Here is a 19,639-nt window from a genome sequence, read left to right on the forward strand (position 1 = left end):
CTGATGGCAAGCCTGGTACCAGATTGAAAACACAGCTCCGGGTGAACTGAAAATGGGGCACACCCTATTACAGTTGGTACTGTACTCCCTCAAAATTATCTCAACCAGCTTGTCTGGAGAAAGAACCGTCACTCAGTGTATGTTTCTTCCACAATATTTAATAATAACAATGTTGAAAGGGGAAGGACAGAGCAAACACTTCACATTCCAATACTGTGCCTACAGGAAAGTCACTAGTTCTCCACATACAAATACATAGTTTTTAAAATTTACTTATGCCAATTATTTAAGGTCCCTACATACCTACAAGTATATCCACGGATCTGTTATGAACATGGGACAAACACACAAGAGTCAAGATAACAGTACAACAGAAGGGAGAATTACCAAGAAAATCCTATTCTGCATATTCAAGTAACTTACTTGTGGGATTAAGAACTCAGTTCTTTTTTAAAAAATGAAACAGCAATGAATCAAAGAAATGTGAGCCAGAAGGGATCTCCCAAGTTATCCAGTCCAAACGTCTACTCAAAGCAGGACTCTATCTAGACATACACTAGAGCAGATCAGCCTTGGCTTTATCACCAAGGATTGGTGACACACCTCACTGTGTGACACTTGGTCCAAGGGCTACAATACATTCCTGGCAAGAAAGAACATTGAAGACTCCTTGCACCACCTAATGAATTTAAAGTTACTTCCCTAACACAGAAATTACAGGAAGAAAACAACCCAAGGTAGCTACTCAGTCCAAAATAAAAAAAGGGAAAAAATAATCATTAATTTCAAGAAACTGCAAGTTCAGATTCTCCTTAAAATAAGAAAAAAACACATTCTACCATACACAGGAAATGTACGCATGACTAACTTCTAAGGTCTATATTTGAGAACTACTAAATCTACAATTGCTAAAGTTGCAAGTTCAGTTTACTGGAGGGAGCTACACCAGAGAGCATTTTCACTGCTCAGCAAGCTGGTTTACATATTTACAAAACATGTCCCAACAACGCAGCATTTTTAATTAATTCCCCACCAAAATACTTAAAATACTAACAGCATGAGGGGCAGTTCTACATGAGCATTCAGAATTTTCACAGCAAACCCCACATCTACTTCATTCAGTTTTATGAAGGCCACATAAAGACACACAGAAGCACACAATAAATATAATTTCTCAATTTCCCAATAAATATAATTTCTCTTCTGATGACTTACATTGGAGTTGGCGAAAATTGAATTTGAGTTGGCTACAGAATATTCTGCATTAGTCAAGTCTTCATTGCTCTGGTAAAAGACAGAAATTAATTTTAGAAATAATACACTCAATGAAGGTTTCTATATCTAATACAAGGGAATGCTACTTACAGATTTACTACTAGGTCCATGTAGAAAATAATTCAGCGCCTGTGGGTCCCTTAAGGTGGAAAAAAATAAATAAGTTAATACTTTTTGGAATTTCTTTCTACTAATGAGGTTAATTTAACAAAGGCACATGCTATATTCACGTAAATCAGATTTATAGTAAAACACACTTCTTTCACTGAATCCAATGCAAAGTTGAAACTTTATATCATCTGAGGATCTGCGTTTCTGTATCAGCACAATTTTCAGATGCTAATTGTATTTGCTGCCATTGTAACAAGGCATTTCAAGCAATAAACTATGCTGATCACAAAATCTTAGTTGCACTCTACTTCCCTTTACGAGGATATTACTCATATTCTCTTAAAACACATGGTATTTTATGACAACACACAGTACAAAACCTAAGGAATATACTCCCAACACGTAATATGAGAATTAAAACAGGTACCACCTCTTCTACAGCTAAACTATAATGCCTTGTTTAGCTTGTATCTAATAAAGGGGTATTTATGAACCTGAATCTTTGGCATGTTTTCTGTTGCCCTTAACACATATTAATAAAAACCTGGGATTGCCAGAGTAACAGTCCCCTCATGGAGAAAATGTGGCACCTTTTCCAAGTGAAATCAACCACAGAAATAACCGGCTAAATATTACGACCTTCAGTGTATTTCATTAACTTAGCACTACCGCTGATTACAACTCAGATTAAAAATGCGGTCTGACAGAATGAGTGCTGGGAATTCAAAAAAATAAAAAATACATTAATAGACTCATATAGACCAAGTAAAAACAGTAAAAGGCTGTGTTACATGGGATCATTCTAATGCAACAATTATATGCCATTTCCTAACATGTCCATTAGCATAAAGACTAAATTGACAACTTGTTTTTATTTTAAAACGTGTTTATTGATTAACATGTAATAATACAACATTTCTTAGAAGCACTGAAAGCATCTCCTTCTTGCTTGATCATCCTAGAAAATAAAGAGGGAACAAGTTAAAGATCTTTCAGGTTTACAACTACTCTTCTAAAAGCACAGACAAAAGCTATTTCTCTTTTTTTTACAAAAGTTGTTTACAAAATACATATTAGATAGTATTTGGCAGGGACCTTATTATGCTTACAACACTGAAGTGGTTACACAGTGTAAAATGAAAATGTCATTTTCACAGCAGATTACACTGAATTTCAAGAATTAAGCAGCACAGAACTCATGATCACATATGGGGCTCTATCATGATTACATGCTTTATCAGTAAAATAACCAGGGTATTTAGTACTAATTACTCTCACTTTCAATCATGAAAAATGCAATTAAAAATTAAGAACACTTCATCACCTTAAATATTGTCTTTAGTAAGGAAGGAATTTTAAAAGGCACTTACCAAATCATAGATCAGACGGAAAAAAAGAACGTGTTTTCCATTCTTTTAGGTGCTTAAGACAATTATTTCTGCCAGCAACAGGAAGAACACTGTAATTTTTCACACAAACACTCATCTGTATAGAGAGCACTTCACTTTCTTGGACCACCTGTGATCTTGTACCAGGATCCTCACGATTCACCCTCACACCAGAGCACTTAATTATCCCAGGATCATCTTTACGTTTCAAGCAGGAAGTGTTTTCGTATTGCCACAGTAACCTTGTGCAACAGCACACTGCACAGCAGTGCTTTTGCTACAGCATCCACAGAGCAACCCTCCAACTACAGCAGCCACGGTGGTGGCATTTTGTTTTCTCTGAAGTTAAAGCTCTCACTGCTCTCACTGGAAGTTTTCCGTGTGTAAGAAAGGTGAAAAGCCTATTAAGTTACTACACGTAAAACACTAAAAAAATTCTTGTATGAGGTGGAAATGATCATTTAGCAACTGCTACAAGACAGATGTCAGACTAACTTCTGGCAGAGTTTGAACAAAATATCACGTATGAAAAGCTCAATTCTCTTCCATGTATTATAGCATATTATCTCTCCTTGATTACTGACGTGCATGGTAGTTAAAGGAAGGTAATTTGTCGCATATAAAATCCACAAAAAACGTACTCGAGACTCAGTTATCTTAATTTTGTATTAGATTTCCTTACAGAATTATAAAACTCCAAATAAATCTGTTATGGATACAATGGGGGGGGGTGGGCAGAGGAGGACCACACAGAGGGAAAAAATCCCACCAACCCACAGGACAATTTAAAATCCTCGATTTTACTAAAATCAAGTACCTTTGAGCAAAACGCTGATAAATTCTTGTTCATTGTGAATACTTTAAAGTACAGGGAGTACAGGGTTTTTTCTAACATTTAGATGCAAATGTGTATTTATAAATATGAAAAGAATCATTTCACCTTTCCCCTTAAAATACAAGCATAGTACTAATAAAATACCTACTTCCCCTACTCAAAAAAACCCCTGAGATCTTTAGATTTTTATTACAAGTAATAGTTATTTGCAATGAAGTTTGTAACAACATCCCTAGTAATGTGCTTCAACACTGATCTGATATTACCAGTAGGTGAGAAGAGAATCCAAACTCCAGGAAGACACATTCCCTAGCCCCTCCTGAGGAGAATGTCAGCAAGTGAAGTGTTAGCCAGTATACCTTTTGTGATACACACATCTCCACATGGAAGAAGTGAATCGTATCTGCTCATTTCATTTGCCAGTCACCTCATCTTTAGACAATAATGAGACAGAATCACCTTCTAGGAGACGATTTTGCAAAATTATTATTCCCACTTTTTCTGCAATAATTGCTTGTGGAAAACTTACCCAATAAGATCAAGGAGACAGGATTCATCATCGTCATCATCCATGACAACTAGAACAAAGAAGGAGAGGATGGATATTTGATATGTATCACACAAAAGTTTGCATTCAACAACAAATACGATTTAAAATACCTGAGTGTTTTTTATAAAACAATTTATGAAGTTGACAGTTGTTTACTACTGGTAAAGGTCTTACATAAATCTGCACTTTCTACAGACATCTGCTGTTTTATCTCAAAATCAAATTCAGTCACACGCAAAGATTTACAAAATCCTGTGCAATGTTTTACCCTTCAGGGGCTTTTTTAGAATTTTAAATCAGAGAAAAACAAACGATTCACCAAACTGATTAAACACAACTTCTGTGACTTGAGGTAGTAAAAATATCAACACTGAATGCAATCTAAGACTCCAGTCAAAATGCTTCTATAGGACTTTATTCTCAGCTAATACCAGTGAGGGAATAACCAAACACTACAGAACCTACAAAGGCTGTTACAAATTAGTGGCTGTAATACTGAGCAGTCAAAAAGGTAAACAAATTTAGGTCAGTATCATGAGGGGGTTGCTATAGTCTAGAACCAAAACTACAGCCAAGACATGACAAAACATTAAAAAGAACGCTGTTTTCTAACAGACCTTTCTTAGCAATAGCTAAGTGACACCGTGGCCACTTCCAGTTTCTCCTCAGCAATATTCAGAAGTGTACTTCCATGAACTTGTGACTAACAGTACAGTGTTCTGACAGTCCTTTTAACAATGGGTTAAAAGGGGAGGGAATTCATTGGCACTAGCCAACCTGTGGGTAACTATCCACTTTCTGAGTGCAGAGCATTTTTAGTCTCACAGTATCACAACCACCAACCCTCTTATGCACTGCCAACTCCGTCAGGTGCTGCCTGTACCAAACACGTTCCATCGCTCTCTCCTCCAATCGCTGCTCCTTCAAGCTTCTGTTTGATTATCCTGGACTTCCCTGTTCACCACAACTCTCAGAATATCATCTGAGACTGTACCTTCTCCTTTGTTCTTGTCAGTAACTCTCAAGACCATCCCATCTAATCCAGCAGTTCAATTATCAACTGATGCTAGCATTCCCAAAACCTCTTGGTAACCTGGTTTCCACCTAAGCTCTCCTATCTCATCGTTACTTTTTCAACACCTCAAGTTGATCAGTGTGTCCCACACTTGTTTTTTTCTAAACTTTTTTCTAAACTTTCCATAAAAATTCTGCTATCATACTGATCATCGAAATGTATTAATACAGTTTTTGGCTTTAATTAATTTTGCTCTCTTACTTCTTGCCAAACAGAAGATTACTCTCCCTGACCAGAGATTCACATGAATCATTCTTCAGGCTGTCTCTCATACAGATCTCCATAGTGATTCAGACAATGAAGGGACTAGAGAACCCATTATACAAGAGGCTGAGAGCACCAGGACCAATCTGCCTGAGAAACAGAACGCTATGGGAAGATCTTAGCCATGTGTATAAATACCTGGTGAGAAGACGTTTTAAGAATATTGAGCCAAACTCTTCTCACTGGTATCCAGTGAACAAACAAGAGGCAAGAGGCACAAATCGAAAAAATATAAACCAAAAAAAAGGCTATTTAAACATTAAAAAAAAGCTTGTACTTCTTTTAAAAAATCTAAGAGAAGTCAAATACTGGGCACAGGTTTTCCAGAAAGGTTATGGAGACTCCATCCTTGGGGATATCCAGAACCCAGCTGGACTGCAGCCTTGACCTGACAAGTCTGGTTAAGTCTACTGTGAGCAGGACAGAGGATGAGGTTATCTGCTGACATCCCTTCCCACCTCAGCTGGCCTGTGATTCTGTAACCTCTTTCCTGAAATTTTTCTCAACTCCACTGATTCTGAAAATAGTTTATGCTGTAGACTAGCAGAGGGTACTGTGTCCTCTATACCGCATAGCCTTATTCAGGTTTTTTCTTTAGCTGTGTTTTAGGCTTACAATGAGGGTGAAGCAGAAACAGAGCACATAAGGATCATCCAGTATCACCTCTCTGGAGGAACAGGAAAACAAAGCATGGCTATGGAGAACTATCTCAAATGCTGACAAAAATCATCATTCATGAGGTGATTACGCATCTTAAGAAAAGTAATTTCTCCCATGATTCAGTATTACATCTGCTTACTATTGCATAGAGCCACCAGCTTGAGCACTGATCTTGCAATTTAATCCTCAGCAAATGGCATGACATGGTACGATGTCACAAAATTTAATGTAAATATGCATTACTAAGATCAAATTAGTAAGTGATCAGCATTAAGTGAGTAGCATTCTGCTTTAACTGTACTGCTAGACCACTTAGAGAAAGTTGTGATTTCCTCTAAACAGCTGAAAGCATACCCATCTCTGAAGAGCAAGGTTCCAAAGACTCCTGGTTAACCAAAAGTAAAAATCTATCGGAAGTCAAAATTATCTTTGTTTTCACACTGCTTTTGAATATCCCATCCCATGTGTCTATGGCAATACTGACAGCATCATTTAAATACCATAAAATGTCTTTGCTTTACCTAACTAAATATTCTCTGTGATTATATTACAATAAGGGTTCACCATTAGCAAAAGTGACAACACAGAACTTTGTTCAATCAATGCTCCTGTGGGTATTAAAACAACTAACGCAAATTAAGACAATTTGGTAATTTCACTGAATTCTTCAAAACTTGCTTATAATGATCAGAAGGAAAATAAAATGCATGAAAGCACTGCTGAGAGAAGATCTTAATGGTAATCCATATTCTTCACTATTAAACCCTTTAGCTGAACATACAATTGGCTTTATTAGAGATTTATCCAACACACTCTAAACACCTACCACTTTATGATGGACAATAAGCCCCAAAGAAAAAAGCTGCATTTTTTATAAACACCAAGAATCACAACTAGTTCCCTCCTGAAGTACAACTTCCTAACAAGCTTTAACAACATTCTTGTCATCACAGGCAGAATTCTGTCCCACGTAAAAAAGAAATATGCCACCTTTTCATTTATAAGGGTAGCTTACCAATGAGCTAACCTGTATAAAACCATATCCAAGTTTTCATACAGCTGATCATGGTACCATCACAGAGCCACTTATCATATACAGCTCTTGCTACATTCAGAAGTCATCCCAATCAGCATTCGCGGCACGAAGGGCTACATGCTCCCAACACCTCGAAAACTGCAAATAAAGCACACGTAGATCGCTTCTATCTTGCTATCCCCACAAATCATGGCACTAATAAGGTGCTTCAAGGCAGTGCTTTTGTGAAGCACCACAGGACCAACATGCAATTTGAACAGCACTCCCAGGGGTATGTGGCCTGTGAAAGAACAATCAACATCACAGCCAAGCCAGAAACCTATCTATCTAGACTAAATTCTGTTCCTATTTCACCACACATACCCAAAATTGACATAAGCATGGAACTACATGTTGTGGTTTAACCTGGCAGACAGCTAACTTGCTCACTCCCAAAAAATGGGGGAGGGAATCAGGAAAAAAAAGGTCAAACTCAGGGGTTGAGATAAAGACAGCTTAATATGACCAAAAAAAAAAAAAAATGGAAAATCATAGCAATGATAGAAGAATATGCAAAACAAGGGGTGCACAACGCTCACCACCTGCTGACTGATGCCCAGCTCCATCTAAGCAGCAGGCCATCACTCAGCAGCCAATTCCCTCCAGTTTTATTGTTCTGCACGATGCCACATGGAATGAGATATCCCCTTTGGTCAGTTGGGTCAGCTCTGGCAGTTGTGTCCCCTCCCAGTTTCTTGCCCACCCCCAGTCTCCTCACTGGTGGGGTGATGTGAGAAGCTGAAAAGTCTTTGGCTTAAGGGAAAGCACTGCCCAGAACAACTAAAACATCAGTGTGTTATCAACATCATTGTCATCTTAAATCATACAATTTGAATCACTGGTTGTTCTCACAAAAAATCAAATCCCTTTGAGGTTCATATAGGCCTTCCCCATCCTTCTGCATTAACCACCAAGTGCACTCAGGACCTTCAACAAGTGCAATCCCATGGATGGTTTTACCTTTGCTTGAGACAGGAATAACCCAGACTGGCTTCCCCAGCTTATTTTTCTACGTGCACTATAGGAACTTTATCCCCTTCTACAGCATGTAAAAGTTTTGACTGGGCAGAACCAGCCCAATTAGCAAATCCCTTAGTGTAAACTAATCAGATGGCTTTTGCTATATGTGTATCAAATGTTTGAATACAGCAGCAGTACCTGCTGCTCTCAGTGTGACCTTTAACAGTCCACTGAATTGTCTGATTTTCCCAGAGGTTGATGCAGGACAGGGAAGGTGATACACCCAACTCAGTGACATGCTCTTTGCCTATTTCAGCCACTGTCCTCCACACCAGAGAGGCTTTAGCCACTTGGCTTGCTTGACTGCAGTCCAGGTGTCACATTCATGGATAACCTGTGCAATAGTACCCGTGGTCAGGTTCACCCCAGGATCACAAGCTCACCTATATGCTGCTTCTCTTACTTGCTGGCCTAAGGTGTCATGGGCTCACCAAGCTATGGATAATTCACCCTTACATTGCCAGTCCAGATCCACCCGAGCCACTTCAGTCTTAGCAGCCTCTTGTACCTGCTGGCTGATGTTCTTCAGTGTCACTCCAGATGAAGACAGAGAGGTTCTGCCCCTTTATAACTTGATGGCATTAAGGGTACATTGTGCACCACTGCCCACCAGAGTGTTATCTCCTGTGGCTTTGATGTGCCAGACCACCAAATCCACACAGTCCAATAAACCTGGTAGTCCCCCTTCCTCCACCTCGATGGAGGCAGGGCCCTTCTAGTCCTGGTCATGGCACTTGTTACTTCTTGCAAATACAAATCAGCCCCCTTGCTGGCGGGGCAGTATGAGAAGGTGAAAAGTTCTTGGCTTAGTGCAAGCACTGCTCAGGAACAACTCAAACATCATGTGTCATCAACATTATTCTCATCCTAAAATCCAAAACACAGCACTGTACCAGCCACTAGGAAGAAAATCAACTTTATCCCAGCCGAAACCAGGACACTGCAGGTTTAAATCTTTTCAACTGATGCCTATTTTCAACAATGATTAGCAAACGATTAGTGTCCTATTAATTTCAGGAGAGCAACAGTGGAGGTGAACAGTCAGACAAAGTACCTGCACACCCAAAAGCAACTAGTTATTCAGTCTACTTAGAAAAGAGAAATTTGAGCAATACATGACCTTGACACAGATGATCATTTAAAAGTGTGTTAATAAAAGCAAGCTTGTCCCGTGGAATTTTCCAAACACATTTTCTACAGCACAAGTGGTAGAAAAGTTTGCCACTTTTCTTGCCAACTACCTTTTTGGGTTTTCTGTTCTCCTCACTGTTCATTAACATACGGTGAACAAAAGCAATGACTGATGTATGAAATGGGTAAAAACCATATTAAGCCAGGACAGTTTGAAAATAAAACTTAACACAATTTGTGGAATTAAGGGTTATGTACCCTGGACCAGTGGTCCTCAAAGTGGGGTGCGTGCAGGACAATCCAATGGGGTGCAGGACGGAAATACTAACCCTTCAGTAGTATATGCTTATAATTTCTAAATAAATATACATATATGGGGGGTGCATGCTCAAAAAACTTGACAATAGGGGTGTGCAATCAAAAACATTTGGAGGTCATGGGCCTAGACTCTTAAACATTGACTCACTTCTGTAGTTGGATCAGCTGATGGAGACTTCAGGCAGTGGGCAAGGGGTGAGGGTGCAGGCTCAAGATGAGGCTTGTCTGGGCTGTTGGGGCCCATCAGTACACTCAGGGCCCTGACAAGAGCCCATGCCAGAGACAGCTGGAGGAAAATACACCTTGGGAAGATTCACACAAACCTGCTGGGGCACTGCTACTATGTAGCCTAACAAATATCTAGTTATCAACACTGGTCTACAGTGTCTCTATTAGAACAACCACCACCAAAAAAAGCCTGTTTCCTGTTTATAAGAAATAGGCCAAACTCAGCCCTGCTGATGCATCCAAATAATTTACAAGGGGCATTCCTCATTAATTAGTCATAACCCAGCACAGATATTCCCTGGAGTTTACTACCAAGGCCTCTACTGTTTTATTTCATCTCTTTGCTGTAATGTAATGGCCAGTCTTCGCGAACGAAGAACCGGGGAAGGTCTTTCCACCTTCCAGCCTGCGCATTGGATTTTTTTAGGTGAGACACAGTGTGTGCGGAACTGAGCCCATCCTTTAATCCTGAGGTTCATCTGCCGGGGCCAAGCACGCTTGGACGGTGGCAGCGAGGTCCTCAGGATGTAGATGGATTGCCTTACAGGGCTAACGAGCTCCATCTGCCCGGGGAGTGGTCCCGACCGGGAATCGAACCCGGGTCTCTGCAGTGACAGTGCAGCGCCTTTACCCCTAGACCACCAGGGGCTCCCATCTCTTTGCTACTGCACTGGTGAATCCAGTATATACTTCAACTTGTGTCACACGTACTTGTGCAAGCAGCACTGCCTATCCATTTTGGGAAATAACCAGAGTGCCCTTTATTGCACACTCCCAGACAGAATATAAGAAAATCCCAACTATGAAAGCCAGTCCTCTGGGAGACTGTTATTACTTGGCCTTAAAGCCTCTACCTTCATTTCTATACTCTGACCTACTACAAGCAAAAAGACGAACAAAAGACGAATAGAGCAGTCCTGCCCTCCACTTACCCACTTTCCAGCTCAAGGTTTTGAACTTTCAACTTAGATTAGCTTCTTAATTTGGTTCTGGCTTGCCACAGGGCTACAACAGTGCTAGTGCCAGCACAAGAGAACAGGAATAGGAATGAGGGAGCCAGGTAGTTCAATAGGGGTGGAAGGCAGCAGTGCTTCAGTCAGTTTAAAGCACCTGTGGGGCTGCAGCCATACATATTAATACAACCACCACCCTCATAGCAGCCACAGTGCAGGCAGCAGTTCCATGGAAGTGATAATTCCCTTTGACTCAGCATTTGTGAGCTCCCAGCTGAAATCTGTGTTCAGTTTTGCCACCACCCCCCCCAAATAAATAAAAAACAACTTGAAGGAGTACAACAGAGTGCAAATAAAATCCTGCAGGTACATGAGGAAACTACCTTTCTTCAGCCTGGACAACAGAAGGTAAACCCAGGTGCTACCTGCAGCCTGCCACGAGTTAAAAGGGGCACTCAGATGAGCCAAGACAGCCTCGGCTCATCAACACACAGCAAGACATGAGGCAACAGCCAAAACATGCAACATAGAAAATCCCAACTCAATGCAAGGAAAAAAGAAGTTCACAAACAAGAATGTTCAAGCAAGAGGGTGGAATCACCATCTTTAGAAATCTCCAAAACTCAAATTGCCCTGACCAGTCTGTCCTAACAGTGAAGCTTGTTCTGCTTACAGCAGGGGGCAGGGACAGGTAAGCTCCAGTGGTCCTTACCAGCCTAAATTTTTTAATCACCATGCTATGCAATCCACAGCACCATGCAACTCATGCAGAGTCTACAATCTGCAGTGTCATTAAAACTAGATTTGTTCAGAAATGGTTCAACAATTCACACATGCTTCATATACCATACGTGATTTTTGTAACTTAAAAAATGTGAGTATTTAAACTTGTGTAAACACTCGATTTTAAATTCACTCAAATTATATTCAAGCTTGCCACAAAAGAATTATTTTCCTTTCTCAAAGTCATTTAGAATTTCCTACAACCATAATACATCACTTCAAATATAAAGCAATAAAATAGCGTTTTCACACTCTGTAAAAAACCCAAGATAGTGGCTAGCTTAGAAAAGCAACATTTAAAACAGTAACTTCCAAAAGTGTGATACGATCAATATTAAAACTTGGTAAACTACAAGTAAATAAATTGATCTGCTAAACTGTTGGAAAAATCTACAGACTTGTAATTTTTGTGCAAATACGTGGGATCAATTCCTGACTGGCAGCACGCTAGCACATGACTTCTGAGAGTGAACACTGACCTTTGGAAATGAGTGCTTTGGAACAAGGTAATGACTGCTGCAGTTAAACCCTTACAGTGGGAGATAATCAAACCTGCGTACAGTAACATACGCAGCACCTGAAGCAACTGCTGTTCGAGTTATGATATACGCCCACTAATCCTCACAAGTTCAGTAAGACTTTGTACACATCCTGTCAGCAGGAATTCTGACAAGATCTCTCTCGTGTTTCATAATGACCCTGACCTATCAAATCTTCTATATTGTTTCTGTTGTTCTACCATTCTCCATCCAGAATTTTAATCTACAATTCCAACATTAATAGCAACGTCACTATGGAACAGCTGAAGAAATACTTGTCACTGTAATAATAATCACCAAAACAACAAAATCAGAAGAGATCAGTAACTGTAAGTCCCTTCAGAGAAGAGTATAGTAATGAACTGAGTATGTTACATCAAATTTGTGGCATTTTCATCCCTTTACAACCTTTCTGAACACAGATGTAACATAACTCCATTAACCCAATACAAGCATTCATCCCTTGTTAAAATAACATCCAAGGACTGCAGCAGCATTAAGTGATTCCACACTGACTGCAGAGGTCAAACGCCCAGAATTGAAGTCCTCCTCTCACACAAATTTCCACCACAGCTCTCATTAATTTTCACAATACTCATATTTTGCTCCAAGTGCTTCTGAACCAGGGGAAAAAAAGCCATTTTATCTCACATTAGGTAACACATATCACTTCAGCAGGATGCCTTTCAGGTTGCTAAGGTGCTGTAACTACTGCCTGCCTTACACTGCCAGCTCTCTCTCAGGTTCCTATCGAACAGGCAGCCTTGGATTCATTGAAGGAAACTTTCCGATACAGGGACAACCATATCTTACTTGCATTCTCTGCAACACAGCAGTGTAAGAAAGGAGCATAAACTCAAAGCCTTCTTACCATATAGTTTATTCTTAAATTATAAGTCTATACTACTTTTAAACAACTTATTATCTTGCAAACTGAACAATTTCAGATTCTTGTAACTAACCAAGCTTGTGTTTTATGATCAACTTAAGAGCTGATGCTCACCAAGTCAAGCCCTCTATTTTCAAGAAATTGATTTGTACATGGACAGAAGGCAAAAAGTTAATATGAAGAGGTATTTCTACTTCCCCCCTCTCAGTACCGTAAGAAATTATGTGTTGCAGAATAATGACACAGTATTTGATGGAAAAGAGGTAAATATTGAAAAACTTCACTGCAAATTAAAATCTCACTTTCAATTTTACTTATTAAAAAATCAAAAGTTTAATTATCAAATAGTTGTCATTTAAGGACAACAGGAATAAGGAGACAAAATAATTTTAAAATGTACTTCGTAAAACACAAGGATTTAACTACTCACTTGTAAACCATGCTGTGCTTATATTCTACAATACAGAATTATTCCTTTTGAGTGTTCTCCAGAGCACTCAACAAAAAGCAACTACTGTACTGTTGCAAAATCTACCAGGAATTGTGCTCTACAAAAGAGCTAATAAGGTAAGAAATTTGGGATTCTAACTTGGTAACACAGTGCAATATGCAAGCATTAACTTAGTAAATATACAGTTTTAATTCCAGCATTGTACATCTGAGTAGTTCTTTTAGGATGAACTTACAGTATTTGAAACATTTCAAAGACATCTGTATGCAACAGAGTACGAGAAGAAACTGGTAATTTTAAATATTCGGAAGAATGATGCAAAATCTTTCTAGAGAAAACTAGTAAAAAAAATTAGGAGTCAAAAAATTTAGGAGTCAGATAAACAGTAACAAGAATACAAAAGGGCTAGGCACAACTCTATGCATCTTCATGGTTTCTAAGACCTGGAAGGAGACGAACATGTAAAAGAGGGCAGGCAGAGTCTTTATACAATTGTGAAATACCAGCTCCACACATAGAAGGGCAAGTAAAAACCACACACTAAAGCATAGAGAACCTAAAATAGACTATTTATTCAACTCTTCTATTTTATTTCACCTTTATACATCATTTAAAAAAATTATTGATTTGAGTTTGGCAAATGCAGTAACTTAACAAACTTCAAAAAACTACAGTGGTATTTTAGTATGTTAAGAAAAAAAAAAACAAAAATGTGCATTTCAGTTAACAGTTCATATGACAGTAAAGGCCAATCCAGCTACAGACAACAGACCAAGTACACGTGTGAACCCTCAATGTGGCTGTCTACAGTCTGGTTTCACCCAGACACAGTTCAGCATGGAATTTCTAATTTATTCAACACAATTTTTCCCTACTGCATCCACAGCTGTTCTTGGCAACACCAAAATCTTGACAAGACTTTCATCAGGAAACAGATTTGTTAAATCACACTGAGAAAAACCAGAGTAACCTCAGCCTGGAGGTCAGGATGCTTACCTGCTCCATGGGATTCCCCAGGCTGAGCACTGGGCTGAGCCCATTTCCCCAGCAGTGACTATCCTCAGCACTATGCTACGTCCTAGTTTGGGCTCTGTCTTCCAAGCTGCTCCACCGCATACACAATTCCTCAGGAATTTCAATATCCATAAAACATTTTGAAAGGTCCTGGTTTCATCCCAAAAGAGGCAAAGAAGGGGGTGTCATCTCATCAATTCCTTAGGAAAGAAACATTTGCCTGCCCAAAGGATATTAGATGCTCTTGAGCATTTCTAGAAACTACTGTATGCAATAATGCAGACTATTAGCATGTTATTTGTGCAACACGATACTTCAGGGAATGTCAAGTCAGGGAATGTCAGATGTTTCTACCTTGTTTCTACTAGAGAATACCAAATATCATACTTCTCATTCTGTGCCTATAGTTTTCAAAGACTCTGAAAAAGCAATTTTGCAATTCCAGAATGTGATTTCCTTATTATTTCTCAATTGATTTATAAAGCAATGCCAAATTAATACTTTTTCATTGCCACTCTAGTCCATACTAGTTATAAAAAAAAAAAAAAAACACACCCTGATTACCTTGCCACAAGCATGGTTCACACAAGCTAGTGTCTGCTAACAATTACTAATAATTAAAGCTGAACAGTGATTTATACTACTCCTAGTTACTATGTTCTATCTATCAACTGAAATTTGAATATGATGAATTGACAGATGTGTAACTAATTCAGCAGTGTAGTCCATATCAACACCCTCAAAACCAGGATGAAAATCCTCCACACTACCAGTCCTGTCCATACTGAAGGAGATTTTGTCATCTGAGTGTGACATCAATGGAGATTCTGTCATCTGAGGGTGACCTTATTGAGGCCAAGATATTTTCTGGAGTTGACTTATCGTAATAAAATCAAGCTTCAACACCAGAAACTGAAATTCCACACTTGTATCAAGTTCACAGTAAAACTACTGCAAGTTCCACCTGATCAAGTGGAAGCATAAGACCAAATCTTGCCAAAATGATCAGTCTCTTTCAATGAAGACTTTCTACCCAGACCTCTCCTCTCTTCACTTCACCACCCTTCCTTTATACCTTCAATTAAACAAAATATATTGCATTAAGTTTTGACAGTGATTTGCCCACTTTCTTTCTATTCCTTTTGGTAAGGTTTCCCTTAAGTCAGTGTAACAGTGGAAGTAGCTCTAGAATATTTTAAAACTATTGCAAGAAAATAAAGCAATTAAAAAACCTTGATGGTCTGTTTGTGCCAGAAAATCGTGTTTTTATTCTGTCTAAAACCTCAACAATTCTCATATAAAGCAAAAAGAATATAGACACAGTAGTTTTTTCTATTCAACAAGTAAAGCAGGAGCAAATGAACATTTGAAAACTAAGATACACATATCAATTTAACTATGTGATGACCTTGAAAAAACATCAGTTCAGGTCAGTGTTTATGCATTTGTGTTGGTGACACGAAGGCCTTACCGAAATCGCTCACTCTAACTTCCAAACTTAAACAGTGGCAGGTCACAATGAATGGTAGAACAGTTTATTAATCTTGCTACTTTTCCTCTACCCTAAGAAAGCAAAGCACACTTGCTTTTACAGACAAACCCCATGTCTTATGCTGGACTGGGTATGTCACCTTTCAAGAACAGATGCAGCTTTTTCCAGCAGAACTACTCTAAGAAACTGCTCTGAATAACATGAACTACATCATCAAAGAGGCTCTTATGCCTGGACTGTAGCTACTACTCAGACAGGAATGACACACTTTCACACTCACTGCTACATTTATGCTAAAAAGCACCTCCCATTAGATCTACCACAAGCTTGATTCAGCTTGAAAAGGCACAATCATTGACCATTACAGTCACACCATAAAACTCAACTGCAGTTATACGGATACAACTTTTCTGGAACCCACGGGGAAGGATACCAGCTAAACTCTGGAAACGCAGAAAGAGGCATACCTACACATCTGTGCCTCCAAAGCTCTTCCAGCTCTAGACTATGGACTTACCTCTACAGCAAAACTTTACAGATACAAAAAGGGTCCTTGGCAGAAAGTGAAAACGCAGCTTATGCTAGTAGAACTTTGGGGTTTCGCCTCAGTACAATTAAACTAAATATATGAACTCTACCGGAGAAGGACACATGTAAGCATTGGAGCAGGAAAACTGCACATCTCTAAGGTGATGTAAATACTTAGCTACAGTAGTACAGTGACCTCAACTAAGTCCACACACATACTGAGCACGTTATCAACTCACGAATACAGGTATAACATAGAAAGTAAGCGCTTGAAGTATGAACGAAATAAGAACACAGCTCAATGAGTGTCACACCATTCCTGCCACATCTTCATTATTTTCACGAATTAATGAAAAAAAACACACACAATCTGCCAGACATTAAGGCATAATAGAGAAATTTTATTACATAAAAATACACAACCATTAAAAAAATTCAGTATCTTGATCCCAAAAATTACTGTGAACAAAAAATGTAAGATAATCACTTCAAGAAAGTGACTTCCATGAAAAAAGGTTTCTGAAATACGTGCAGAAATACTGTTCTCCACACTTAAAAGATTTGTAAACAAAGTTTTATACCTAGTGTATTTCTTTCAAGCTAAAATGTAAACAAGATTGTGAAAATACAGTTTATATACTTTTTTTTAGTGTATTCCAAGCAACGAATACACATATTTCACAGAAATGTTTAAAACCCTTCAATGCCAACAGGCAAAGAATTTAAATACCCATAAAATTAACCAAAATTTTTGAAAATCTCCCACTTCCTTCAGGAATGAACAAGGAGCATAGGGAAGCCTTCCTCTGTCAAAAAACATAAACTGAAGAACTAAACAAGCACTCCACACTCCTTAGTGGGCACAGCATGAGTTGGTCTGGCAGCATACTTGCTCTTCCTGAGTACAGATGTTGTTCGTATTAAACTCAAGCCTCATGAGCACTGCACAGATTATACAGAAATGTAAAAACAAACAAAAGGTGGTTTTGATTTTAAAAAAGCTATTTTCAACACTCTCCCTAAAAACAGCGCCAACCCAAAACTTTAAAAGTATATTAAGGTAGAGTTGCTAAATGGAGTAATTTTGAAAAAGCACTGCTTCCTGTCAGATATACAGGAGTGATAAAAATTTGAAAAAATGCTTGTGTGTCCCCATACACACACACACACACACACACACACACAAAAAAAAAAAAAAAAAAAAAAAAAAAAAAAAAAAAAAAAAAAAGAGAGTAACAGCAACAACCTACCCACCCAACAGTAAGTTCCCTGCTCTGCTACTTTTGCAAGCACACTTAAAGGAACCGAAGGCTCTTCAATGAACATTACCTCGACCTAATGTCCTACTGCATTTCATTAAAGGTGCATTTTTTTTAATGTCATGCTTTATTTTTCTGGTCATCGTTCAAAAGACGTTCTTTGAAATATTTCTTTCCTTCCTATACTTTGAATGTCACGAAACACGTATTTCAGAGGTAAGAAGAACAGCTTTTAGGAGATGTTGACGGACTTTCGGCTGGGAGCACGGGCCCCTGTGAACCAAGCTTGTTTACAACCCGCCCCCCCCCCACCCCCGACAATGACACAGGACTAAGAAAGAAGGGGATGGGTGCAGGGAGGGAAGAAAGGCTTCTAGGATTTGGGGGAGAGGTTCCCAAAACCCACGACACTAACGCTTCCGAGACAGACACAGAAATACTGCCCGAGCGGGGCGCGACGGCACCGCCCCACACGGCGCGGCGACAGCAGAAAGGACCTTAAAATGGCGCCCGTGGGGGAGGAGAGCGGGTGAAACTGCGCAACAAACGCTGGCAGGGAGCCAGGCAGCGCCATCTTCCCCACACTCCCCCGCTCCCACTCGCACCCGGGAATGAGCCGCCAGCGCTGCCCGACGAGCCCGGGCCGCCTCCGGAACCGCTCTCCCCTCTCTCCTTCAATCCTTCTCCCATCCCGCGCTGCCGAGCCGCGAGGAGGAGAGAGGAGCGAGGAGCAGAGAATGGGGAAAAGCAAAGGCCTCCATATCTCCTTCCTCCCCACAATGATTAGGAACAGCTCTGAGTAAATATAAACGTGCCCTCTATAAGTCGCTCGATTTTGCCCGGTTTTTGTAATATCTCTACATCTGCTTTCTGCCATCATTTGTAACTGAATTTTGCAATTAATACCAAAAGCAAAATACAGTTTACATACTGAATCCCGCCCATAACTCAATAAACAGCATTTCAGAAAAACGCCTCCACGACCGGCTATTGTTTTAAGGCACAAATAAAAAATTATTTATAAAACAATGATTCTTTTACGGAAAATAATCCCAGCAGCACAAAGGATCGGATTCACATCCCCTCTACAGCGAAGCCAAACGGGTCACTCCAGAAAAAGACGCTTTATTGTTGTGTTTTAAAGAGGCATTACAGTTAAATATTCTCTCTCCAAAAGGAAAAGAGTAATTAAAAAAAAATAAAAATACAAGGCACATCGGAAAACTTGGTCCCGAAAAGGCGAAAAAAAGCGCATTAGCCCAAACCTACCGCCCGAGCATTTCGCGCACCCACAAAAAGCGGCACCGTTTCCATTCCTCGGTTAAAAGCAGGAGGCACGGAGCGATTCGGAGGAAATTGCAAATAAAGAACCAAACAAATCAAATCAAATCTAATGGCGACACCGAAAACGAGGAAACGACTGAAAAATAAATCCCCAGAAGGTACAAATCTGAGACACAAGCTCAAAGAAAAGACAAGATTAGGGTGGTGGCGAGTGGACGGGGTAAAGGAAAAAATCGAGCCGTGAGTGAAAAAGAAAAAAAGAAAAGAAAAATCCTTCCCAGCTGCACAGCCAGGAGAGAGACGAAGTGTCTCCATTTTCCCGACGAGGAGGAAGAAAAGAGTGTTTCACAGACCACAGAGCTTTAGAGAAAAGCAAAGAAACGAGGGGGGAAAAAAAAGAGGGAGGAGATTTGAAAAGATTATTTTTCTTTCTCCCTCACACACTCTCTCTATCCCCCTCTCTCCCTCTCACTCTCTCTCTCACACTCACACATACACACACACACACACACTCTCC

General features: G+C 39.5%; 1 protein-coding gene across 3 annotated transcripts in view; it reads right to left on the reverse strand.

Moving 5' to 3' along the window:
• BICRAL (BRD4 interacting chromatin remodeling complex associated protein like) overlaps positions 1-19,639 on the reverse strand; it is a 33,963-nt gene that overhangs the window by 12,854 nt on the left and 1,470 nt on the right. The window contains exons 1-4 of one of the 3 annotated variants that reach the window (XM_027893499.1): positions 5,436-5,746; positions 4,139-4,187; positions 1,366-1,414; positions 1,216-1,284 (exon numbers count right to left, since the gene is read on the reverse strand). In XM_027893499.1, the coding sequence (XP_027749300.1) occupies positions 1,216-1,284; positions 1,366-1,414; positions 4,139-4,187; positions 5,436-5,487 (219 nt within the window). In that variant the 5' untranslated portion in view covers positions 5,488-5,746. Of the gene's footprint in view, positions 1-1,215; positions 1,285-1,365; positions 1,415-4,138; positions 4,188-4,776; positions 5,332-5,435; positions 5,747-19,639 lie in introns of those variants that run through there. The other 2 variants (XM_027893501.1, XM_027893500.1) reach the window with 2 other exon arrangements.

The sequence above is a fragment of the Empidonax traillii genome, unplaced genomic scaffold, assembly GCF_003031625.1.
Source record: "Empidonax traillii isolate 1590-97213 ecotype Southwest subspecies unplaced genomic scaffold, ASM303162v1 scaffold391:size1093220, whole genome shotgun sequence".
NCBI classification, from domain to species: Eukaryota; Metazoa; Chordata; class Aves; order Passeriformes; family Tyrannidae; genus Empidonax; species Empidonax traillii.